General features: G+C 39.5%; 1 protein-coding gene across 1 annotated transcript; it reads right to left on the reverse strand.

Annotated features, from left to right (window-relative positions):
- Window positions 1–207: 207 nt before the first annotated feature.
- Window positions 208–25,904, reverse strand: LOC118418230 (chromosome-associated kinesin KIF4A-like). Its single transcript, XM_035824073.1, has 30 exons — window positions 25,703–25,904; window positions 22,211–22,368; window positions 21,868–21,985; window positions 21,099–21,289; window positions 20,120–20,203; window positions 19,532–19,698; window positions 18,825–18,919; window positions 18,215–18,334; window positions 17,526–17,701; window positions 17,130–17,185; window positions 16,230–16,290; window positions 15,793–15,870; window positions 15,313–15,371; window positions 14,871–14,976; window positions 14,486–14,542; window positions 13,932–14,108; window positions 11,747–11,847; window positions 11,090–11,234; window positions 10,490–10,600; window positions 9,893–9,976; window positions 9,460–9,576; window positions 9,057–9,155; window positions 7,468–7,616; window positions 6,699–6,828; window positions 5,991–6,161; window positions 5,321–5,434; window positions 4,561–4,638; window positions 2,843–2,947; window positions 2,059–2,271; window positions 208–1,472 (listed from the first exon to the last, which is right to left on the reverse strand). The coding sequence occupies exons 2-30, from the start codon at window positions 22,325–22,327 to the stop codon at window positions 1,104–1,106; spliced, it is 3,648 nt and encodes a 1,215-aa protein (XP_035679966.1). The 5' UTR covers window positions 22,328–22,368; window positions 25,703–25,904; the 3' UTR covers window positions 208–1,103.
- Window positions 25,905–26,404: the final 500 nt, after the last annotated feature.

Raw genomic sequence — 26,404 nt, forward strand, 5'->3', positions numbered from 1 at the left:
CCAGAGCTGCATCAAACGATGGGAGAAATGCATAACTCTGGGTGGTTCCTATGTAGAAAAGGACTAACAACTGTGCTAAGTTTAATGAATCTCCTACTATGGGAAATGGGTCAGGACCATTACTTATTGCACGCCCCTCGTACACCTCAGTGTGTCTGAGGAGCAAAAACAAAACAACTACCAAGAAAGAAAACACTTCAGAAAAGGTAAATCTACAGTAGTCTTTATTTCATAAAACACACAACCTAATTAAAAGTTTGTAGTATCCGACTTTCATCTAAAGGATTATCTTACTGGACATAGGTAGGTCTTTTTAAGGAAAGACTCGATGAGGTCACAGTATTACTCTCAAATAAAAGAGAATCACAATTCCGATAATTTGAAAACATCTTCAAACTACCATGAGTATGGCCCATTTCCTTGTAATATTGGGAGTCATAATTCTGATAATTTGAATAATTAAAAATGTTAGAGCATCTTCAAGCTAACATGTTATCTCCTTGATCAATAACAGCTTTTATTTTTGTATAAAAGAAGATAAAGATAGCATGAAAATCAGTTATTCTAACATATTATAATCTGTGTTTCTTGTAGATTTTAGTTGGTTCGCAAAAGAAATTTGCGATGAAATTGTACAGTAAGGGTAAAGTATGGACAAAGATTCAGAATTCATATTAAACTTATAGAGGTCAGTGATTGCATAGAAATATGTACAAAAAACACAATTATGTATCCCAAAAATATGAAAAAGTTGTGCATACATGAAAGATATTCATAAACTAAGTGCAGCAAAATAAGAAAACAGTGAAGGCTGAGTGGTGAATCACCATTGCAAGTTTGATGCAAGACTGGATCAAACTACGGCACCTTTGACCAGTAGAAATAATGTCACCAAAAATAAGAGCACTGATCCAATTTTAGTTCACTACAGGCCTTCCCTTGCACTCAGACCTTGTTTGTGTTGTCAACATTTATATCCTCCTCCTTTTCTTTTATCTTCAAGAGAAACAGTTACCATTGTGTCCCATGCTTATTTGCAAAAACATTTGGCAGTATGCACAGATGGAGGTTATTAGGTAGCAGCATTAAGAAAATTACACTGTTCAGGAAAGCGGACCAAAGAACCCATTATCCGAAGTGGTTCTCAACAACTTCCTTTTCTTCTTCTCCCCACCTTTACCTAACTCTGGTACAGTGTCTTTCTTCGCAAACAAGGGATTTTCGGTACTGTCGTCAGCGACAAGGCTTTCGCTGCTCCGCTTCTTTGCGTTTGAGGTGGAACTTTTCTTCCCCCTTGGCTTCCTTGGCGGTTTGACTTCCTTGTTTTCGTCCTGTACTTTTGTAGCCTGTTTTTTCTGGAAGTTCTTGATGCCTTCGGCGAAGCAGTCTTCGTACTCGGAACTTTCGCGCTTGTCAGAGGGAGGGTGAGAGTCGCTGTCGCTGGTTCCTATCGAGAACGTCTGGAGTCGTGGCTGGATAAACGAGTAAAAAAAAAGCGTCAAATACAAGAAGGGAGACAGAGTGAAGTATACAATATTTGCTTGCAAATGTCCTTTTTTTTCATGATTTTAAATTGTATTGAGTGTGATGTTTCTGACTAATTGGGAGAAAAGATGCTGTTTCAGTGATATCAATGCAACCCATAACAATTAGGTCACCTTTCTGGTTTTGTTATGTGTGGTGAGCGATTTTCTGTTAACGAGAAACAAGAGTTCTGCAATTTCATACCTTTCACAACTTATGGTAACTTTTACGACTAACACATTTTCTTTAAAAGTATCAAACTGACTGACAAAAAAAAAACTACCCTCCTACTAGTAGTGCCCCCCAAAAAGTTTCCACCACTTTTGAACACAAAATTCAATGAACCATTACTGAAATTTTTTTAAACTGCAGATTTTTGCATTAAAATCTTCTTCCTAATGTAAAAAAGGCAGAAGAAAAGGTATTTTCTAAACATTAATATGTGCTATCTGGCCTTCTCTAACAAATGGTTAGACTAAATTTTTTTGGAAACCTTTTCTACTTTCAAGAACAGAGAAACAAATGGTCAGAAACCTTAGGTATGGCTGCAGCACCGTCCCTGACCCGTCTGCGTCTCTTGGCCAGCTGTTTGGCGAGCGGGGTGGCCCTCCAGTCAGGGTCGGCCTCTACGTCATCAGTAAAATCGACGTCGCTTTCGTCACTGCTCAGGATCTCATCCAGCGAGTAGTGCTCAACTGGCGCCGCCTCAATGGTCATGGTCCTGCGCTTGCTGTTCTTTCCTTTAGGCTGAGAGAGGAGAGAAAAGGAATTAGAAGTTTGGTCTTGATCCACTTTAGCTATAGCCTGGGTACCATCCAGGTAGTAGTTTGATCAATTCTTCAATCTGCTACCCGTCTGGAGAACTGCACATTCAAACCGTTTGGTGGTAACGTCATTTCATGAGGAAATTAAGAAATGGGTTCTAGAGCGCTTATTCGATGACGTTACAGGCCCTCACGCAAGCCGAGGGAAGGCGTTTTGGGTGTTGGAACGCCTGTTCGAACAAGCTCTTGAACCCATTCCTTAATTCGCTCATGTGTAGGGACCAATCAGCGCCCTCATCCAAATTGGAACGATTCCAGACGTTAACCTGGTCAATTTGTATCTATTTCTTGATAAGATAAAACATTACGTGCAACTGGAAGAAAACATAATACTGAGGTAACGGCCTTGGCAATCTGGCTGAAGAAAAGTAAGTTACATGTATACCCTTCTTTCCTCCACTCAAACAAAACAGCACTTCTTCTTTCGATCAATGCAAAGACAAAGGTTTTTGTTCCTCATCCACTGCAACAACAGAAGGGATAGAGAGTCTCACCTTTGCTTTATTTTTGGCGGGACCCTGTACTGCAGGGACAGCTGACATGTTGATCTCAGGCATCAGGGAAAGTTTCTTCCCCTTGTAGCTGGCCAGGGTCACTTGCTGCAAGGATAAGTAAAAAGTACAAAGTGAGAGTCTCCTACCAACGAGAAAACAAAACTACATTTTTTTTAAACATTTTTTTTAAAGACTGGCCGACTTTTGCCTACCTCTGCGTCAGGGATCTCAGCAGTATCATCAAACAATTGGACAGTGAGTGAGTGAATCTAAGCCTGCTCTGTGTGTTTAAAGTTACAATGAGCAGCAAAGTTACAATGTAAAGTGCATCTTTACGTCAAAGATTGACTCTAGGCTTTTCCGTTGAAAGATAGTTTCATGTCAGGGTAAAAAGACCCCTTTTCTTAATTTCAAATAAACATTGTACGAGGGTGCTTCAAAAAGTAATGTCACTAGTTTGATAACAGGCTCATTTTTTCATCGAATGAGTTGAAATTTGGTACAGAGGTAAATGTATATATCCTTTTTACATGTAGATTAGGATATCTCAATTTGTTGTTCAGATCTTTATAAGCAACTGAGTTGATTTCAAGATAACCACACCCCTGGAAGCTTGTCAGAAGATCAGTTCTTCTAGATCTGACCCTTTTGTAACTACTGTAGGAAGCCGACATTTCACCTATATAATAACAAATGTCTCTATAGGTCACATGCTAATTTTCATTTCTGAAATCCCAATGGTTCATCTTTTACAGCTGCAGAAAGGAGCGAGTCACTACATTACACACAGTTTGATTAATAGCCAAATAAGTGATTTATTTATTAAAGGTATGGTAGACTAATTTTCCATTAACCAAAAGATTCGAAACTTGGCACAGTTATTGGCTGTTCCAAGACCAATAGGTGTGCAAAGTTTGGTTTCTTTTAGTGTATGAAAAAGTCCACTACATAAACTTTAATCAGCCTACCCCTGATCAACGACACTGATGACCGGGGTCATACCTCACTTCACCCAAGGAACGAAAAAAGGAAACATGATTGGATTTCAAAGGTGAAAATTGATATGTGCCTTACTAAGAAATGGAACTTGATACACGTGCAATTTCAGCTTCATACAATAGCTACAAGTAAGTCAGGGATATTATCAATTGCATATTAATTGAACCTCTAATATCTTTCGACGGGATAACAAGGGTGTGGTCATCTTGACCTCAACTCGGTCACTCATAGAAACTTGAACAAAAAAGTGAGATATCTCAATCTCAAAAGGAGATATGGCTTCACCTTTGTGCCAAATTTGAACTCATTCGATGAAAAAATGAACCTGTTATAAAACTAGTGACATTACTTTTTGAAGCACTCTCGTACAGTAGAAGCCAGCTACATGTAATTTTTGTACAACAGATAACTGCACACTTCTATTACTTGCACGGGATCCCAATATCCCAAACCGGTGCAGTCCAGCTGGATAACTTTGCATTATTACACCATCCGGATAAATGCACGAAATATGCTGGCAAACGGACTGTGCAATTAAACGGCTTTTACTGTACAACCATCATACCTTGTTGATATTCTGTTTTACACAATTATACCTAACTTTTTTCAAACTTCTGCCCTGCTTCCCTTGTGTTATTTTCCTCTACCATCTTTCAAAATTAAACGACCCCTAACAATGCTTGCTTATCTTCCAAATACAAATGTACTTGTAGACTTACCTTCTTGAGACTCTCATTCTCTTTGCGCATCTCCTCTAGTTGTTCATGCATGTGGCTCAGGTCGGCTATCTGTTTCTCCTGAAAATTAAGAAAAAACACTTCTCTTGAGACTGCCATTCAAAAAGACTTCAAGGATTTTCTTTATGATAATTTGTAGACATCTTAGTTGGCATTTCTGTAGGAATTCTATGTCATTCACTCTTGACATGTTTAGGCCTAGGAAAAAAAATTGTGTTTTCTGTTTCCCTACCTACCTACCCTACAAAAATCTGCTGACCCTAGACTTTTTTCAGAACTTTATAGAATTTTGACTAAAAAAAAAAAGATTTAAAAAGGATTACCCCTACCTCCTGAGTACCGACCCTAATTTTTTTTTCAGATTGGAACAGGAAACAACATTTTCTCTCTCTATATAGGCCTTATAGATTTCTCTGCAGACCTGTTGCTAAATACCATAGTGTCCACTTTACTTACATTGCACCATGTAGGGCCTGGAAGGTATGCTAAAATTATCCAATGGTCTTAGGAAAAAAGGGAAACAATTTTCCAACATTTTCAGAAGCAAGGAAGAAAACTTTTCACACATAATAACATACACACCTGCGATGAACAAAACCTATCAGTAACTCCCAGGCTCAGATTCAGACCCATAAAGCAGCTCTCTGCTTTAGGTGGAAGTCAGCCAAACAAGCTTTCAAAAGGAAAAAAGTGGCTGAGCAATCATTAAATAACCATGGTGACGTATGATTGCCACACCCACCTGGAACTCCAGCTTGTCGAGCAGCTCAGTCTCCCGTTGGCTGGTGTTGGCCTCCGCTGTTCCCGCGGTGCTCCCGCCGCGGGAACTTGGCATCTGACGCAGCAGGTACAGGATCTGGGCAGGTAGAAATGCAGGGTTAGTGGGATGCAAGTCAAATCAGAGTATTGTGGATCATGTAGGTACAAAGTGTAAATGTTGAGATGAACACTGCATTTTTTTTTTTCAGAATTGCAAAATTAAATCTTAATTAAAAAAATTTAAAACTTAAGGTATTTATAGTTATAGCTGGTTGCTGCAAGTTAAATCTTTGACCAATGTGAAAGGCTGGAAGGTCAGAGAATAGAAATAAAAAATGTACAAAATTCACTTGAATTCTTAGGCAACAAGCGTGTGTTTTGTAGATTCTGTAGTCTGTACATGTATTGCATGTTCTCTAACAACTTATAAATAATGAAAAGTCATATCAAGGATGGGGTCAACTTCCAGAATCATTGATCAATTTTAAGAAGAGGAATCATATTGTTTTTTACCATTAATAACACATGTATATAGGAAGAAGACTGCATACATTGAAGAAACCTTAAGGCTAGACCAAATGTTACAGCGATGATCCGCTTGTAAAATTGATTCCTGGTTTTCAAAAAGTTAAAGAAAAGTGAAGACATTCCACCTTGTCTTCATGCTGCCTCTGCAGGGTGGTCTTCTCCTCCTCGTGATGGTACTTGAGGTCGTTGACCTCGGACTGGTAGCGGCGCATCTCCATCACGGTCTCGTTCAGGTTGGTGTGCAGTTCCTGTACCTTCCCGTCTGCCGTGCTCGCGTTTATCTGGGACTCCACCAACTGGGGGTGAAACAAACAGTTTATTTTTATTGTACTATTAGTATTACTGAAAGGCAGCTCCCCATAGCAGAACAATAAAAGATTATTGATAAAAAGAAGTTATGTACATGTAAAGGTGGTACATTGCCTTTTTGAGGTTGTAGGAATTTTGTATTGGATTTCGAAGGCAGAGTCCATCCCTCTCCCCAGTGCACTGCCTTTTACCTCCATGACCAAAGTCAGCCACACCTTTTTACACCTTGGTACTACTGGTAGAGTGATTGAGGAAAAGGCGATTCCCATAAACACATCGTTTAGCCAGATCAACTAGCTAGCCACTTGGACATTCAATGCCACTGAAGTCATCACAGTGACTGCTTTCAGTTCAGCTTGCAACTCAAAACAGCTTCGATTTGAACAGTCAAGTCTTCTGGTCCAAAGGATTGCCACAAACTCTATTATTATATATAATAATACAATGTACATGCTATTGCAGCCAAGAAAGCTGCTACATGTAAATACACATGTAGTAGATGGGTAGCAACAGTGATAGTGTACCTTGTCTAAGAGCCACTTGAGCCCACACTTGGCCTCCACTAGGGAGCGCATGTTCTCCCAGCGAGACTTGGCCTTCTCTTCTACATCTGCATCCACCAGCTTCTGCTGGAGGTCTGCGATCTGGGCATTTCTGTGGGGAAGGGGAATGTAGAAATTACAGGTAGCTATTGCAATTGTACAAAATACAAGATATTGTTACAAAAATATAGACCGTTTTTAATTATAGAATTTAATTATAATTATCAACTGTCATGTAAAACTGTAAATTAAAGCTCTCACAGGACACAATGCTAGATGGAAATTCATGAAGCATGAATGCAGTTAAAAATAAAATGATTAAAAAATGTTCAGGCTGTAAAAACTGTTAATCATGAATTGCATGCACACGTAGGCATCTACATCAGGGTTGTCTCCAGTTTTACATATTTTCTGTCCAACTCATTCTGTCCAATCATTGTTAGGGTAGCCTAGCTATGGTGGTGGTGGTGGTGTGGGGTGTGTATCAGGTATGGGAGCCCCGATAAAAACTAACAAGGCTGATACTAAATCTAAGTTATTGTTTGGGGAGTCCATATTGTCGATATTTGTTTTAATTTCTGTCAAAGTATGGAGAGATGGTCCTGCAGACAAGTCTGGTCTCAATACATTCATCTCTATCACTGGAATCTAGAGCTGCAGTAACCTGAAAAATGTTGTTTGTGGTATTTTGTGACCTCTTTTAAGTTATAGCGGCTTCAATTGCAGCTGTAAGATGCAACAGCTGTCCCACCTGCACTGTATGTCCTGCTCCAGCTGCTCCACCTGCTGGTGCACCTGTTCCCTCCATGCGGTGCCCCCCTCCCCCTCGCTCTCCGACCCCGAGCGGGACCTCTTCCTGGGCGGCTGGCTCTCCTCCAGCTTCTGACGCAGCTGCTGCAGCTGCGGGAAGAACAGGTGGCACATTTTTTTCAGATGCACTAAAGACTAAACCCACAGCCATGCACTTGACATCAAATTGCATCATAAACACATTACTGTAACTTGAATGTAAGTTCATCTGTGATGGTAATCAATCATTATGATACAATTTTAAACTTTACGACCGTGCATAAAAGAGAACTCCAGGTCCTCACCAAGTCTACAGCAATACAGGACAGTGGGAAACTTACACACTAACTTAAGCCAAGCTCTGATTTCATAGCTGACAATGTACAGGAATCATCAGTAAGGCTAGCCTGATTTAATCACGCTTCTCAGGCCCGTCATACATTGCCGCGCCGATAGCGGAGTTCGCATTACACAGACTACAGTAAGGCTTCTTTCCAACCAAAACTCACCAACTAATGGTCAGGGGTAACAACATTTTTCAGATGCAAGAAAAGACTAAACCCATAGCCATATATACACATAATCATATTGCAACATAAAAACAAGTAGCTACAACATTTAATGTATATCTCCAGCATAGATCATAGATGCAGCAAGAATTTAGAGGACCGGCAGATTGTGCTAATTTTCTAATAATTTTCCATATATATATAATATAGTATTACATAATTCATATTCAAATTGGTGATATATTCTTCTGTAAAACTGCGTCTGAAATATTCGTGGTGTTTCTACCATGCATTTTTTAAATGCATTCCCACCACATAACAGAATTGTTTTTAACTTAAAACAACATGAAAAACCTTTTCTCTCATTCCACAGCAAAACCAAGTCCCTAGGAAAATAAATATAAAATAGAATGAGATGTATTTTGTATCACCTGAGGTACCAGCTAGAACCCAGGTAGGATCGTCCTATGGCTGAGTACATGTACTTTTGATTTATTTGATGGAAGCCCATGTGATTCAAGTAGAAGCCCATGTAATACTGTACATTATGTCATACCTGTGACGCAAAAACGTTCGATACGGGTGTTCCGGACCGGGCCGTACGTTTCCGTATCGCACAGGTTCGATAGACGTATCACACAGGCTCCATTCGAATAAATCGAACTGTTTCGAGCGGGCTGAATTGGCAATTTGAATACCTGATTCGGACATTGGAACATTGCTGTTGCATCACTTATTGTTCGAGGGCACCAAATTTGTCAACTTCTGGCGCATTTTGCATCAAAACATGTGTTTTCTCAGGTGGGTATGACATAAATAAAATACAACATGGTGTATTCCGCATCACCCTCGGTCCCAGCCCTCCCGCGGGTCGGATCACCCTCCAGCCTTCGGGCGATCCGACCCGCGGTCGGGCTGATACCTTGGGTGATACGGAATACACCGTGTTGTATTCTATATATATGTTATCACCTGGTCTGGAACACCGGTTTCAAACATTATCATGTATGACATACACAAAATGTAAATGAACATACAGTACCTGCAGGGAGTATGCCCTACGGTCCATCAGCAAACTGTCCAAGTGTCTCCTGGCTTCTCCCACACTCACTAAGAACTCCAGCTCCTCACCAAGCCATGTCTACAGCAATACAAGATAGTGGAAAACTTAGTACACACGAATTATAAGTTACAGCTCTGACTTCATAGCTGACAATGTACATGAATCATCATTAGAGCTTATCAAACCAAAACTAGTCAACTTACAAAAACCTATACCTTGCTTTTTTCTGCAACATTTCATGCAAGTTCGATGTTTGCTTCTTATCATCATACTTAGAGTATGGTAAAGCATATTGTCTACTTCTTTTTGTGCATGCGCCCTCTTTCCTCACAGTGCAATTATTAGAAGGGAACCAAATGTGACTTTTGGAAAGTGAACTTACCCTGACTCTCGTGCCCAAGCCTTTATAGTCTGTCTTCTCGTTGGTCATTTTCCTCTTCTGGGCTGCTTCCTTCTGCTTGGAGAGTGCATCTTTGAGTCTTCGCTGAGCAGCTGCTGCCTGTAAGACAAAGATTTAGCAAATTACCACTCCTCCTGTAGTTTGGACAAAAAGTGCTAGGTGTCCTCTTGGTACCACAAGGTAATCAAGTATACTTGTACTAGTACTAGTACTAGTACAATAGTACAATGAGTATTAGTAAGTTTATGTCTGGACAAACCACACAATGTAATTCAAATGTAACCTGTCTACATATATATACAGCCAAAAAAAAAATGAGAAGGCATGATGTAAGAAACATCTGGTATCATGGGGTCAGCTAAACAATGCAAAACAAGTACCTGAAATGGAAAGTCTGAAAACTGTTTCCACTTACCTCCTCAGTTTTCCTCCTGAGCACAGCTTGTGACTTCTCGTAGTCTCTCTCCAGCTTCACCAACTTGAACTGCCTCTTACGGTCCTACAGTAAACAACGCTAGCATTAGCAAATGACGTCTACGGTCTAGTCTACTGGCAACTTTCTTTATAGCACTACAGTAAAGCTTAATATAAGAATTGAAAGCATCTCTTGCCATATAACAAGAGTTCAAAGATCTCACACCTACATGAAATATTTCTGCTATGTACTGTTAATTGTATTACAAGTGTCTTTCAATCGCTTCCTGGCACTCTACAGTGAAAGTGACAAGAAAATAACGGCAAAAACAAACAAAATACATCCCCCTGAATTAGTAGGCTCTTCCTTTGACCTAGTGACCTGGAATGTCTGCCATGCCTACAACCTGTAAACCCTACTTTCTGTCACTTTTGCAAGTCTAACCTTTGCAGTGACACCATCTACTCACTTCCTGCCACTCTACTGATGATATAGTATTCAAATAACTACAGACACAAGAAGACAAACATTAAGACGAAGATTGAAACTTCTATATACTGAGGCAAAAAGAATATTCTGATTCGAAAAACCTGTCACCTTTTGTTTGAGCTGTATGACTTCCTTCTCTTTCTCCTGTCTCCATCGCCTGAACTTCTCTGCCTCCTCCTTCAGCTGTTTCATCAGCTTCACCCGCTGCTGCTTGATGGACTGAAGTAGAGAAACCAGGAATCAGCCAATGAGAGATGGTGCTATTTCAAATTAACCAATCAGAGACAGCATGATTTTTAAAATAACCAATGAGAGGCAGCTGTATGTTCTGAATAACCAATCAGAGATAGCGCCTTTTACAGATGAACCAATGACAGAAACGACATGTAACTATTTGCTTGAAAGACATTTCTGATAACCAATAGGAGACAATCTATGGTACATTTGAGTTAACCAATTAGAGATAGCACTGTTTCCAAATGACCCAATGACAGAAACTATTATTTTTCTGTACAGAAATGACAGAAAGGAGAAGTTCTTTAGGAGCCAATAAGATACAATTTTCAAAAGACATTTTTAAAACTGTTTTCCAGTAATATTTTTGGTAGAGCCCTGTTTGCTGTTTACTATTATATTAACAGTATAACCTAAATGCATTTGTATAATGTCATACCAATTTACCAATAAATAAATAAAGAAATGTCATACCTGTATTTCCTTGTTGAGTTTGGTACATGTCTTGTCACTCTGCTCCTTGAGTTTGACCATCTTGTTATGGTCGGTGATTTTCCGTTTCAACAGTCCGATCTGGGTCTCAAGCTCCTTCACACGTTTCCTTCGCTGTTCAGAAACTCTAGAGAAGCAAAACACCAGAAAATCAAGTCAACCATGTAGCATTTCTAGGACAAAAGATACAAAAAATGGAAGTTTTGCTGCAGTTCTAAGGTCACACACCAAGGGACCAAAAACTGAGCTTTACCTTCGTCTTCCCAACCCCTATCCAAAATATCATATATACAGTCCATCCAGAGGTTCAAAAGTTATGCTGACCACAAATGCCCGGAAAACAAAACAGACACATACACACAAAAATACCTTTATTTAAATTATTATCCAAGGTAAATATATGGAAACACATACTGACGTGCAGACAAACAAACAGTCACACACACACACATGCACAGGCGTGCCAAAAACAATACCTCCATTTTTTTATGAAGGTAACTACAGTATAGCACCTAAGGCAAGCCTACACCATAGTACAGAAATCACATTTGAAATTATGTGCAACACTGAATCGCTATCAATGCAGCCAGGCAGTTTTAAAGTCTGTCACAGAGGGAGACACAAAATGTTTTTTCTTACTTGAGAGAGTTGTTGCTCTTGGCAGCCTGCAGCATGGAGCAGAGTTCTTCCTTCTCCTTCAGTAGAATGCTGACTTCATCCTCAAGTTTCTTTACACTGGCCTGGAGGTTTACAAAACAGTCCCTTGTTAAAGCTGCAAAATGATGTCTTAATCTTTACGGAATATCCTTAACAGGAATCCATGGATTCTTTTACAATCTGGTGATGGACCATAGAATTTTGGCCTAAGAAGTTAATGATATTAACAATATATTTTTGCATCAATTTTGCACTTAAAGTCTTGTTGGCATAACAGTTAGGGGGCATGGCCAAGAACCTAGAGAGGGCAACCAATGTTGTGTACTCTTACATGTACTGGATCTCTAAGGAATTTGTCACTTAGGCCATACCAATTTAATTTCTTGGTTGTTGGATTTCAATACAAAAACATGATAAAACAAAGCCAGAGAACCAGGTTTATACCTTGGTGTACTCAGTTTTATGGAGTGAATACAGTCACATTCAAATTTTCCTACCTGCCCTATGATTTTATGATGTCTGCTTGCTACATTTTCATTTTTAGAAATCCGAGAACTAATGCAATCTTATATTCAAGGCAGGGCTCCAGACTAACTTTTTGACCTAGGAGCACTGTGCTCCTAACTCCTAAAACTTGGTCGCATCAGCAAAAATCTAGGCGCACCACTATAAAAGATTGGAAGCACAAGCAAAAGTCTTTGCCATAACGTTACCAAGTATTACTCAGTACTCCTATTGACCAATGTTCTTATTAACCTGGAATAAAGTATTCGTGTACAATGCAAAATACAAGGAATAATCCTGTTAAAAAAATAATTTGACCTTGTCAATTTTTTATATTGAATAAATGTTAATGGAAAAAATCCGAGTCCGAGAACGCAACGAACATTTGTAGATAACGTTAGAGTTTTCACGGCGATCAACAAAACAAGCGGAATGCAAGCGATGGTCACCTTCTAGAATACGATTTTGCAAAGGCTACTTTCATATAGTTATCATGTAAGATCTAACAAAATTACATAAGTTTGAGTCCCGGCATTTTCATGTGCAATACGGCGTTAAAGTCAACAGAAAATAGCCCCATGTTTGGCTGCTCCAGTGACGCACGGCGGGTCATTCACCTCGCACAGTAGTATGCAAATTTTTTGGCGGGAAAGATGGGATGGGCAGCCCAGACCGGGGTTGTGTTCAGAATAGTTCACTTTGATAAAGTAGGGAAAACAGCTTTTCATCTTAGAAAAACACGTTTCTCCAGAACACAAACGACTTGATTTGCATTTGAAACACTGAAATATATTATTTAGATACGTAAAGTTGTAAACTAGCCGTGTAAATTATCAAAACTGTTGCCAAATTGTGACAACATAAAAAAAAGTCTCCCCTAAATTAATGCATCTAGTGAGCTGATCTAGTAGTGGCTAGAAACATAGCCACGCCCCCTCCTTTCTTGGTGCCCGCCTGTCTGCCTCTGAAATCTGAGATGCTTGTGAACCTTCAAAGACAGTGGCCTGGCTGTTACATTTAGCATCTTTACCCATGTATATCAGAAGGTGTGGACAATATATCCCTGATAGGTCCCTCAATAAATTACAGTTTTTTTACAGAGTTGAATTGAAGTAGAGCACGTAAATTGTGGATAAAGGACAATTCTATTTTCTTTTCAACAAAGCCATGCTTGTGAAGGCTTAAAACTGAAAGATTTTGATTGTTGCAAGTGTATCTCAGGTTTCACAACAAAGGGTCAGCGACCAGAAACAGGGGGAGTGGCTACAGTTCCTGCTACAAAATAGCAAGTAGCAGTGCTAGCCAGCTGGGGGTTGATTTGATCGTGGGGATGGGGCGGGGCCTTGGTTTTCCGACAGCAGTCAGCCAGAGGGGGCGTGCTTCAGTCAACAAGTGGGCGTAAAGCTTTGTTTTCTTCAGTGACGGCTTCTTTCTGCAACCATTACATAGGCGCAGCCATAAATTTTTGCTCGTTTTTCTTAGGCGCACCGTGCGACCATGATGATAAATTATAGTCGCAAAATTCAAAATTCAGTCGCTTATATAATGCGACCAAATCTAGTCGCAGTCACGAGCCCTGCAAGGCCTTATATCCATTTCACTTATATGTACATGTTTCATATGTAGACTGTTATTGGAAGAAATCTCAGTGGACATTACGTACCTCGTACTCTGACCTGACTGACTCCATACAGTTGTCGTTCTGGCTCATCTTGTTGGCCAGCTCCTGTTTCATCTGCAGGGCCTTGTTCAGCTCTGCCAGCTGCTTGTTCATCTGGGCCTGTCGCAGGGCGTGCTCTGTCGAGAACTCGTCACCGTCCATGGATGATGTTTCACCATTCTGGAGAAATCACACATCATTGGCCATGGTCAATAAATCAATCAATAAATCAATCAGATCTTTTTCTTCCTAGCATGGCAAGATAAATGATTCATAAATTTCCTAAAAATCCAATGACATTTTAAAGTGGCATCCCTGGTCAATCAGAATTTCATGCTTCTCAGAGAATCTGCCCCCCAGTGTAAAGGCGTCAAGTGCGTCCAATTTCTTGTTATTTTAAGAAAAGCGCGTCCAAATGATGCCATGACGCATGCCTGGCTAAAAGCTGGTTTAGGTACTGGTACAGATTCCAAACTATATCTAGACCTGTGTGCCTAGTACCTAAAATTTGGTTACAAGTATCAAGCTCTACAGAGGTGACTGTTACCAGTACTCACCTCCCCACTGTCACCTTCCCCATCAGTGTACAGGAACCCAGGAGAGGCAAGCTCCGTCTGGAAATCAACAACAACATGGTTTACTTAGACTCATCAACATGCAGATGTGTACATGTATGTATTAATTGGTGAACCGGTAAGCACCAAAACGTGTAAACCACTGCCGATATATAATCTGGTCATTTTCTACTTTTTCTATATGTTCATCAGGGCATTGCTTTTCGGACTGGTTCAAAAAAGAGGTTTTGTACCGGCACACTGTACCCTGTGACACCTAGGTCACCGCAAAAACTGTGAAAAGAAAACCCTTACCAAACATTAAGAACAATAAAGACAAAGTATAACATACATAGAAGCTGGTGTAGAATGATACATCTCCACTAACCTCCAGATCCTTGATCCTAAGCTGCAGTTCTGTCACACAGTCTATAGTAGTCTTCACCTCCTCTCTGTCTACATCTGACATCAGCTGTCCCAGGTCTGCTGTGCACCTGGACAAAACCGATTCAACATGTTTGTAACAAAGCTTTTAAATGAACGCTGTTCCCCATGTATTTGGTAGGTCTTTAGTTTGGCTGGATTAAACTTAAAGACTTTAAAAATAGTTCATACAGCTTTTTCTGCACTGTTGGTGTTTGGGTTAAACACACACACCAAGTACTTATGTTATAGAATAATGCTGGTAATAGTTTTAGTTCTATCTATGCTTTGCTACGCATGACCAGTGAGTATTAAAAAGTTTTCCAAAAGTATTTTTTATTAGACCTTTGGATCACCTGACAGGTCAGCATTTAGAACATAGACAGATGTACAACAAATGTACTTACCCATCATGCTCCTTGAGTTCTAGAACCTTCGTTTTCAGTTTGTCACAAACCATCTCAGCCTGCAAGGAGTGAAAAGAAAAGAAAGAAAGCACAGGTTTAGAAACTAAAAATTTACTTGCTCTATACAGGGCATTAAAGTCCATAAAAAATGCTAAATTTATACATTTTGTAGATGTCATATGCATATAGAAAATGCCAAGAAGCTTGATCTTACTATAGATCTTCCTGTACGAATGTCTGATAAGCTTCTATCATATCTATGGCTGGTCAGTTGGGTTAGCCACTGTCAGTGCACTATTTACTAGGCATATTCCAGTGGACCAATATCTACCCACAGAAAAATCGCAACCGTGGAAAAGTCACACTGGCCTGATCGGGCCAGTACAGGAAAACATGCATACACTTGCCAAAGCGGCAGTTTACTTGCCCCGGGTAATTGGGCCAGTGGACTTGTCTAACCCTGCCTTAGTATGGACTCACCATGATAGCTTTCTCACACATCTGGGTGGACTGTTCCACAGCTGAGTGGAGTTCACTGGTCAACTTCTTGTTCTCTTCCTAAAAACAACATGATGACAAACACAAGACATTCTCATTTGAGTGCATTCTGTTTGGGAGTATTTCTAAGCACAGAATGTGTAAGTGCAGAAATGTTTGTGGTGGTTTTATTATTGCGGTTTTCACGCGGCAGTCTTACCACAAATTTAAAACCACCACAAACCTTTTCCCATTACAATATGTGACTACAGAGTGTGGCACTACCGTGAACTTAAAACCACTGCGAACACTCCATATTCCTGCTAACACAAAATTGAAATCCCCGCAAACTCAAATGCATTTACAGTAATATAATATAAGGCAGTTTATCTTTTCTGAAATCATGAAAAAAAGTGATTGACTGTCTGCAGTGACCGTACCTCTAATGTTTTTGCTTTTGCAACATATTTCTGCACATCTCCTGTACTGACACCAGCAGTCCTATGGGAAAAACAGTTGAAAACATTTAATGTATGTTGAAATGAGACAAACAAAGTACTTTATTTGGTAGAATTATGGATGAAGCTACCATCTGTTTGGATGATTTTTTATGTTTACCTCCAGAGAAGGGAAACATATAGTTTTTGCTCTTTTCTTCTTATGTTCCAAACAAATAAGGCCAATGACCTGGATCAGAAGGCTGTCACAACTCACAATGGTTACTTGTAAAGTAAAAATGTAGTATACACCCTATATGGTCTTTGATTACATCATGTAGCAAGCGGCAGGACAGAACTGAAGAGGCTGGTCACCGTGTTTGAATGTGTTTGGGTAAGAATAAACATAGCAGTACTCCCAGGCTAGACCATGCAGGGCTCGAAATACTGGGTGCATGTGCATCCAGGTGCACCCAAAATTGGAGCTGTGCACCCAATTATTTTCTGTGGGTGCACAGGGTGCACCCAAATATTTTCTTATGTTTATGTATGTTAAGATATCAAAGTATACTAGTAAAGTAGTATACATCATATTCTTGGCATCTAAGTGTTAGAAAGATAATAAAAATATTTGTTATGGTACTTGTTTAAGAATTTGATAGCTTGTAACTAAGTTTTATCATCAGGTTATTGCTTAAATTTAAGTGGTGCACCCAAATTTTTTTTTGGTGCACCCAATTTTTTAAGCTGAGTGCACCAGTGCACCTAATCCCAAAAATGAATTTCGAGCCCTGTCATGTAAAGTACTAAATTGTGTAAAGATCATTCATCATTTTGCTTGCAAATAATACAGTTTTGTAAAAGAGAAGAAAAAATCATGACAGAACAACCACCCCTACTTACCCCGTTGAAATGGACCCTCCCTGTGCCTGCATTAGTTGGATCTGGAGTTGTTGTACCTGCAGAAGGAAGGAATCATTGTAAACTAGAAAGGCAACATTTGCGAGTAAATACACCACATTTCATCAACCTCCCCATACAAAAATGGACTGTTTCAAAGTCACACCTGCTCAAAATTGAAATATTTCAAAACGAAAAATCTGCCCACAAGAGATCTATTGCAAAGTCATCACAGTCCAAAATGAAGCTTTCCCATACATATACATTGGGTAAAATATAAACACCACTTCAATACACCATATGTTTGGCTGGATCTTCCATTAGAGCTTTCAACACGTAAATCATCAAGCATAGAACATCATCTTCAAAATATTATCAATACAAAACATGATCCTTTACCATTTGTTTCAGTCTGAGCAGCTCGGCAGTCTGTGGGTCCCTGTTGACGACAGGCTTGTTCTTGATCTTTCTGGCGCGGTCGGCGTAACGCAGGGTGTTAATCGTCTCTTCCAGGTTGGAGTCTGCAGGACTCACGCAGGCTATCATCACTGTGTGGCTATTTCCTCCCAGGGAATCTGTATGGTAAGAAAAAAAGAGGTAAGGCCTAGAAAGAAGCTGTGTTTCCTGTTTCCCTACCTACCCTATGAAAAACCTGCCGACCCTAGACTTTTTTGGGTGGGCAGTGCAGTCACAAACACATGTAGCTTCCAGTTAGAATTTTTATCCAGCCTGCTTCCTATTGAAGTAAAACACTGCTTGTCCTATCTAATGAAAGATAAATGTATCTATTATGCACAAAATTAAGTTTGACATTGAAAGACATGTGTCCTCATGTATTTCAATCTACTTTGTTTAACTGTATAATTGTAATATCTTTGTTTATTTTGATCTCCATTAGACATTACCATGGCAAAATCTATTCTTCCTGGAGTCCATAGGTATCACTGAGTTTTGGCCAGCCTAATAAAATTACAATAAAAAATAGATAATCCCTACCTACCGACCCTAATTTTTTAGGACTGAAAGAGGAAACACAACTTTTTCCCTAGGCCTTATTTTAGGTAATAATAAGAGAGTTCTGTCCCTACCTTGCAGTAGTCTGGTGAGTTTGGAGTCCCTGTAGGGAACATGTTTCTGTCCCCGACTGTCGTCTCCAAGCGCACTGATCACATTCCCCAGGGACAGCAGGCCTTTGTTGATGCTCACTCCTGGAGAAAGGCAGGGTTATATCAGTCCATTGGCCCAGGGCAAATAAAAGTGACAACTAAGCAAGTGCAGTTCTTACCATACTAGACTGATTGGGCCAACGTGACTCTTTGAAGGGTGAAATTTCTACATAGGTTAGATGTGGATATATATTGGTCCAGTTATATGCTTTAAAGTGATTTTTTACTGACAAAATATCAAAAGGATTTCCTTGCTGCAAGTTGGTTCGGGCAAGCAGATTTTTAATGTACTTTTTAAAAAAGTTACCAGGCAAAGCTTTGTTGTTTATTCATTTTTTTTCTTGTTTATAGACTAACAACAACATTCATCTATGAATAGAAAAACTACTTTTCCTCATTATTTTCCGATAAATACTCAAATTTAAATAGCAATGTTTCCCTATATTACAGGTAATTATGGATTGGTAATTATAAACAATGTCCCAATTGGTACAATTCCAAGGAGGACAGAATATATTTCAGTTCCACGTACCTTCCTTAAACCTGTCTCCCTCTGCCTTTGTTTTCTTGGCCCGCTCCGATCCGGCCAAGTCCACAAGATGGAACTTCGACAGACAGTAGTCAGCACTGTGGAAAGATAAGACACAAGAGAATCAATAAGTCTTAGAAATGATTTTTAATCTGTTATGTCTTCAGACATTCACTTGCGATTTGTATATTTGTGTTTTCGGACACTAGACTATAAGTATAACCTAAGAAGTTTTGGGTGGAGCATTCTGATACTAATTATAAGTAGGTGAGTATAGGGGTTGGGACAACAAGGGTCAAACCTCAATATTATGAGCCTCCTGGCTGCTTTCTACGGTCTTACAGTGGAACTTTCAGTTTTAATGTCTTGTGTTCTGCACATGCTTAGTCATAAAATTTGAGTGGTTGATATAATTTTTGCTTTTTATTACTGTTTCAAGTGTTTGCATCTTTGCATCTCTCGCCGAGCCAATGCAATGAAATCAACTACTGTGTAAATGAAAAAAATTATGCGGTGGTTTAAAGATCGCGGTTTTCGCGGTGGCCGCTTCACCGCGAACTTAACACCACCGCAAACATTTTTCCATGGCAGTAAGGGACTACAGTGCATGGTGCTACCGCGAACTTAAAACCACCGCGAAAAGTTCTTTTTCCCTCTACCGCAAAATTAAATCCCCACAAACTTAATTGCATTTGGTAATTTGGTCCTACTTGTCGTCCTTTTTCCGTTGCTCCATGCTGATGGTGAAGATGGCGTGGGAACGGCTGGACGTGGCGTTCATGGCAGTGGCGGCCGTGGTACGATGGACATTCCCCTGCTCCAGACAGCCAACCAAGTCCTCGCCTGTAGGGGCTGTGATCTCCTGCAGTCCTGTTATCTGTCAATAGGGGGCGTAACAGTACAGTCTGTTTAAGCTACACAATGAGGTTGTATGCATTCTTTTGAATTGAAACATTGTAGAAACATGCCCCAAAATATAACTTGTCACTTGGTGATTTTTTTTGATATTTCACTACCTTCAGAAATATTAAACTAGGACAACGAAGATTCTTTTGGCATTTAGTTTTTCAAATGAAAGAATCAAACTTATCACACAGCTGACCACAGCCACCAACTTTCTCCAGACCATGGTTGAGAGTTATAAAAAATTAAATTAAAATGAAATGAGCAATCTCATATGCAGTTGAGAGTTAGTTGTTAAGGTTGCTTACTAGTATTTAAAAGTAGATTGCGCTAGCAAGGGCAAAGTCATGGAAGTTTTACATTACCAGAACTTAATTAAGGAATGGGTTACTCACAGAGATGCCTCCGGACGTGGTGTCTCTGATGACAATGTTCTCCTTCTCTTTACTCAGTAGGTCTATTATCTCCTCATTGTAGAGCTGTGGAAAGGGAGAGACGCAACCACACAGGTGAACACACATCAAAAGGAAACTCATGTAAACCACATACAATATAACTTCGAAACCCTGACTAAGATTCAGAGACCAGAAAAAAAATTGAGTCTTCTAACCAAAGAGAAGTCGTATTGCATTTTGGTTGACCAATATTGGTATAGATAACATAAATTGCATCATAATAAAATAGCCAGCTCCTTTGCTGTTTCAGTTTCAGTACAAGGTTACAGGGATATAGTTTTACAGGGAGAGGTTGCTAGCCCTTCCCCTTTAACATGGATGAGGCATCTCCTCATTTTACGTTCCGTCTCAAAGAAGGCTACAACCTCAACCAAGAAGTCCTACGTAGGATTGAACCAGGGTTTCCTAGTTCCTAAATAATTGGAGTCAGGAGCTCAACTGTGAGGCTGCTACCACTCACAGTACCAGTTGAGCTACAGGGACATCCGTATGTAAGCAAAACACACTCAGGGTTCGAAATACACATATTTAACTTGCAATTTGCACATCATTTTTGAGATTTGCATGTATAATTATTCTGAACTTGCAATTTTGCATGTTGATAATACCGGGCCTATTGTAAAAATACTGAGGAATTAGACCCCCTACTCTTTGACAAAAAGACAAATGGACATGTGTCTGTATCCTTTCTTGTTTTTGCCAGTAACTTTCTCCGGTAGCTTTACTAGATGTAATCAAAATTCACCGATTCAAGCTAGTGATACACGTCGCCATCGCCGCCTAGTTGTATTTTGCATGTAAATTTTTCAAATTGCACGTAAATTTTTGCCAACTTGCAATTTTGCATGTAGCAAAAAAAAAAGTATTTCGATCCCTGCACACTTCAAATCATAACGTATGACCTTCAAGGAACACAAACCTCCAGGTACGAGACCTTGATGGTGAAGTCTGACTTGTCTCTTTCCTCGATGCCCTTGAAGATGTGATGAATGACCCTGGGGATGATACCAACTACGGACTCGTCTTCTATGCTGGAACTGTAGGCTCCACCCATGGTGTGGGTCTTTCCTGAACCAGTCTGACCATAGGCTAAAACTGTGGCATTGTAACCTGTGTGGAAGAGTTAGGGGGAGGAAAGATGATGAATTTTTGTCATGACTCATGTATCACAAATTTTCATTCAAATGACTTTCTAAATCTGTCTGGTTTGGAAGTTTTGTTAAGGCAACGGTACAAAACCGTTTTTTTCTTGGACAGGTCTGGAAAAACGGACCTGAAAAATTCCGTGGACCGGATGTTGAACCAATTAGAAAATGAACATATTGTACTGGCACTACAGCGACAGGCGATCACTTGTTTTGAGGCTAATTGGTCCAAGAATATAGCAAGAGCAAAGTAGAGGAGAGTTGATAGTCGTTTTTATCAAGTTTGTACAGTCAAACTTGGTCAACAGAGTCAGTTAGCATTGTTTACATGAAGATATAGGATATTCCACCAAAGATTCCTTTGTAACACAATATGGACTATTCATTGTATTGTTTTGAGTATTGCCCATTCATAAACAATTTAGGTCCAAGTTCAGGTCCTGACCTGGACCTAATCCTCTGGACCTGAACCATATATACCTGGACCTGAATTTTCTGTACTGGTACCCACCCCTAGTATTGACTGTAATAGAAGAAAATCACCTTTGAAGAAGCCATCTAGAAGCGGTAAGACTGCCTCCTGGAAGACTTGTTCCTGCATGGTGTCCATACTGTAGCAGTGGTCATAGGTGAAGGCCTTGTCTGTACCCAGCACTAGGACCTGGTGGAGGAAAAACACGATTCTATAACTCATTGTCATATATACATATGGCAAACGTACACAGTACCAATACAGTACTTACACTTACAGTGCATTTAATAGTAAATAATAGGTTATACAACATAACTTTAACTACAATTTAAATTCAAGAACACCGATGTACTAGTACCTGAGTACTGTACAAGTTACTTGAATAGACCCTTGTGGTATTCCATATATACAAACCTGTGGCTCTCCTGGTACGAACTCCAGACATGTCTGACACCCCTCCATGGTCTCTTTGGGCAGCAGGGGCCGACAACGTAGTGCCACACGGACGGGGATAGCCTTGTCTTCAGGCATGGCGGGACGGACAGATTCAGAACCACACACTAGATCTCAACCTGCAGTAACAATAATACTAATAGTAATACAGTCAGGGCAGCAGGGGCCGACATCGTAGCGCCACGCGGACGGGGATAGCCTTGTCTTCAGGCATGTCTTCAGATTCACAACCACACACTCTAGAGTAGATCTCAACAACTTCTAAACAATAATACAGTCAGATTAACAAATCTTATATGGTATACTTATATGGGAACCCCAACTGATGAGAGCAAAACAAAAGTTGCCTGCATCATTCATTCATTGTTGATTTTTAGCACGCATTTTCACTCAATTTGTAGACGATGTTTGACAAATTTGACCGAAGTGTGCGCTTATTCGATTTGAAATTAACTGGCTTCTACTCGGCTACTTCACAATCTAATGTACCAAAAGGGGGTCACTAGGGGTGAAAATTCAACTCCATTTTATTCTTTTTTTGTTGTTAGCAGTTCAAAGGTACACACCTTGCGCTTACTATCCTGAAGGATCTCCGCACAACGAGCTTTTATAACTTCGGTACATGTGCTTTTATAAATGGATCACTAAGGGGGTACGGACGCTACAACTGTAGAATTACTGGAACTGCAGCATACTGTATACTCAACATTAGAACAGAAAATGGGTGTTTTATCCTTATCTTCTTGTATAATTAGCATTTGCTATGCTAGAAAATCAAACTCAGTTGCAGTATGACTATGTTAGGTCATTTTCTGGTCATCTGTTACTAAAGCAGCTATAATGATATGCGGGTATTTTGGCTTGAAGCAAAGATCAAATACTATAATTCTTAATCCAGGCACCATAGTAGCTAAATTTTGGTGGTTATCTATCCTAATTGGGCTTCTACATAAAATTACAACAGATATAGTGTATAACATAACATAGAATCTTTCATATGACCATTAATGAACATTTCAAGGGGGGTACGGACGCTACACAATGATAGTAAAGACTGGTAGTGAACAATGGAATTAGCCCACTAAACATGTCCATTTTCTAATAATCATTAACTATTTATTTTTTTATTTATTTATTTATTTGTCAGCTGTTTACAAACAGCCAGCCCACTAAACATGTCTATTTTCTAATAATCATTAACTATTTGTTAATTGAAGCATCCATTAATGCTACTGCAGCAGTTTAACAAAGAAAATGAGAATATAAATATGCCAGTTGAGATTCCACCCAGTTGGATCTGTACTCTACTTTTTGATAACAGGCCTACTGATAGAAGATTTTACAGAATCTGTGATAAAGAAGTGATGGTTTACATAAAAGAATATAACACAGTGCTTCCCATGCCATCAAACCAGCAATGTACAGTGTATACTTGCATCTTTCTTGAATACATGCTATGTATATATTGGTTTGGACAAGAGAAACAATAGTGCAGGGGGTACGGACGCTACACATTACATACTATGTAATACTATGTTAAATTTATGCCTTGTATAATGTAGATCTACCAAACTGGTGTTCTTATATCAGCTTAACTCATGGGGGAATATCAAATATCATCTCACATCCATCTTTGGCTGCTTTGGAATGAACCATTTATGAAGTCTGAGGGGGTGTAGCAAATGTGGATTTGTGGAGGAAATCTCAGAAAAATGCAGCTCAAATTCATTGAAAAGTCACATTTTTAGAGAAAAAAGTTAACCAATCATATCTGTAAGAACTGTAATTAATGTATTGAATCAGAATTGTAGCAGTTGGACAACAATTTTAACAGCATTTTGCTAAAAAGCTTCAAATGGGGGTACGGACGCTACAGGTGGGGGTACGGACGCTACAGGGGGTACGGACGCTACATTTTGATGTTTACGGTGCTATACTAGACAGAGTTTTCAGGACAGCAATGGTTTAAAGGGTGTTCTAGTATGTGGTAATAGAGACCTCTAAACTGTCATAATCACAAGCTTGTGGGATTTACTTAGTACAGAAATTGAAGGGGGTACGGACGCTACAGATTTTTTTCGGAAAATGACATCCTGGACTTTGCTTGTAAATAATATGTCATAAGAGTGTGCTACTGATCTTATTCTACTTCTGACCTTATACACACACAATACCTTACTTTTACATACAAAGACAACACCAATATTACCAAACAATTAGCTGCTACAGACTACAGATATATCCAGTTAAAATAACATTGGAATCTGTCAACATGTGGGTAAAATGGAAAAATAGTCCCTAATGGAACCAAAAAATGGTCATGTCCTTCAAAAAAAGCATAAAATCACTAGTAGTCACATGACCGCATATCAAAAGCAAGTGGTTTCTAACTACCAACTACAATTTTTTTGTTAGATCTGAGGTTTAAGAATTAGTAAAAACTGAATGGTCCCCGATAACGCTTAAAATTGGGCATTTTAAGGTTATATTTTGGTCAATATTTTCGCCAAATATTGACCGATTTACAAAATTCTTTTTGTGACATGTTCCTTGTTGTACCAGGTTTTGGGAAATGAATTTATAAAACAGCTATAGGCTGTGTATCTTTTGCTATCAACTGATAACATGTCAGAAAGAAAATGGGTACATTAGATTGTGAAGTAGCCGACTGTAATTGACCCTACTACGAAAATTGATCGTGAGTTAGTTATTTCTTCTTTGGGGGTAGGCCACCAACATCAACGAGCCGATGAATCTGTCACACTGTTGTGTCATAAAACTCATATCAGAGGTCGGTCCACTGATAAGTTACTGATTGACAGATATTCTAACAACTATTCCATAACTAAATGAAAATTTGACTTGCATATAGCCTGAGTGGAAGAAGCAGTTGATGAGGAGCAGTACCATGGGGTGTGAACTCCTACTAAACCGAAAGAAGTCTACTCTACTCTATTATGCCGGGGGCAAAATTTATTTGGTGGGAAAGATGGTAAAAAAAAAATGTATAAAAGTTGCCTGGGCACGTAATGTTGGTCCTCGAGTCGAGGAGCTGACTCTGGAAATTTCAAACAGTCTGACATCCAGGCTAGTCATCTCAAGTAATGGGCATTTCTGTACAGTGCAAATCCAGCATAAATAGCTAGTAACGAGACCGGTACCCTCTTTGACGTTTGAGTTCGGACACAGAAAAAATTTGGGTGGGAGGGGGGCCAAAACAAATTTGCGACAAGAATTATGAAGAATAAGGAAGTTAATACCGGCAAACACAGTTTCTGGTCATGATTTCTAGTCTGGTATAATAATGTTTCAAATAACCCATGGTATACTTTTGTCAAGACTTTGAGTTTCTACTAAATCTAGCGGAGTAGAAAAGGCTGCCATCATTTTTTTTCTGGGTGGTGAACTGCCAGCTGAGTTCACATAATTTGCTAATTTTTAGGTAGCACTTACCTAATGTAGCGTCAACTTCAAGCTCCCTTCTCTCGGTACACGATTTCAGAGTTTCTCAGCAATCATTGACAATACTTGTCTTTATCACCAGATTTCGCTATCTTGCGTATTGTCTAAGAAAAAGGCACAGACGTGTCAGACGTCTTGTACTAGCGATTTCAAACCTGGCTCGTTTAAACCATGTGACCAATCAGAGAACAGAACGGGCCAGGCTTCTGTCGTGTGATTGGATAGACGTCACGTGATAATCGCGCGCCATGTTTTTGCCTGTCTTTTACTTTCTAATCGCTAGAGGCCGCTCGTGTATGTGAACTATGGATGTCATTAATGGGAGCTGCAAAACTGATGCGAGCGTGCGGAAATATTAAAGTTAGTATTGAGCATTTTTAAAGAAAAGTGGCCTTGATTATGAAAAATGTTCGGGAAGGTTGAACAAATTTCAAAACAATGCATTGGTATGCTGAACAGTAGATGTGTCATTTTGTTCTTTCACATTTTCTTCTTTGACTGTGGCATTCTACTTTGAGACTTTATTTTTCTACCACATTAGTTAAAATTAACGTTTTTCCATTTTTTCCCCAAATAATGGCATATATGTGCTCTCTTCACAGCTGCTTTGTACAACTTACAGCATGGTCGAAAAATATTGATGCACGGATGGATTTCATCAAATTGAATACAGTCAAGTCAACACATAACCTA

This window comes from Branchiostoma floridae, chromosome 6 (assembly GCF_000003815.2).
Source record: "Branchiostoma floridae strain S238N-H82 chromosome 6, Bfl_VNyyK, whole genome shotgun sequence".
NCBI classification, from domain to species: Eukaryota; Metazoa; Chordata; class Leptocardii; order Amphioxiformes; family Branchiostomatidae; genus Branchiostoma; species Branchiostoma floridae.

What these genes read in the sequence shown, in the direction of transcription:
- LOC118418230 (XM_035824073.1), bottom strand. Translation starts at nt 22,327, where the DNA reads ATGCCTGAAGACAAGGCTATCCCCGTCCGTGTGGCACTACGTTGTCGG. An exon ending in TCGTACCAGGAGAGCCACAG is followed by an intron (nt 21,986 to 22,210) that starts GTTTGTATATAT and finishes TTCCTCCACCAG; the next exon opens with GTCCTAGTGCTGGGTACAGA. An exon ending in CAAAAGCAAAAACATTAGAG is followed by an intron (nt 15,871 to 16,229) that starts GTACGGTCACTG and finishes TGTTGTTTTTAG; the next exon opens with GAAGAGAACAAGAAGTTGAC.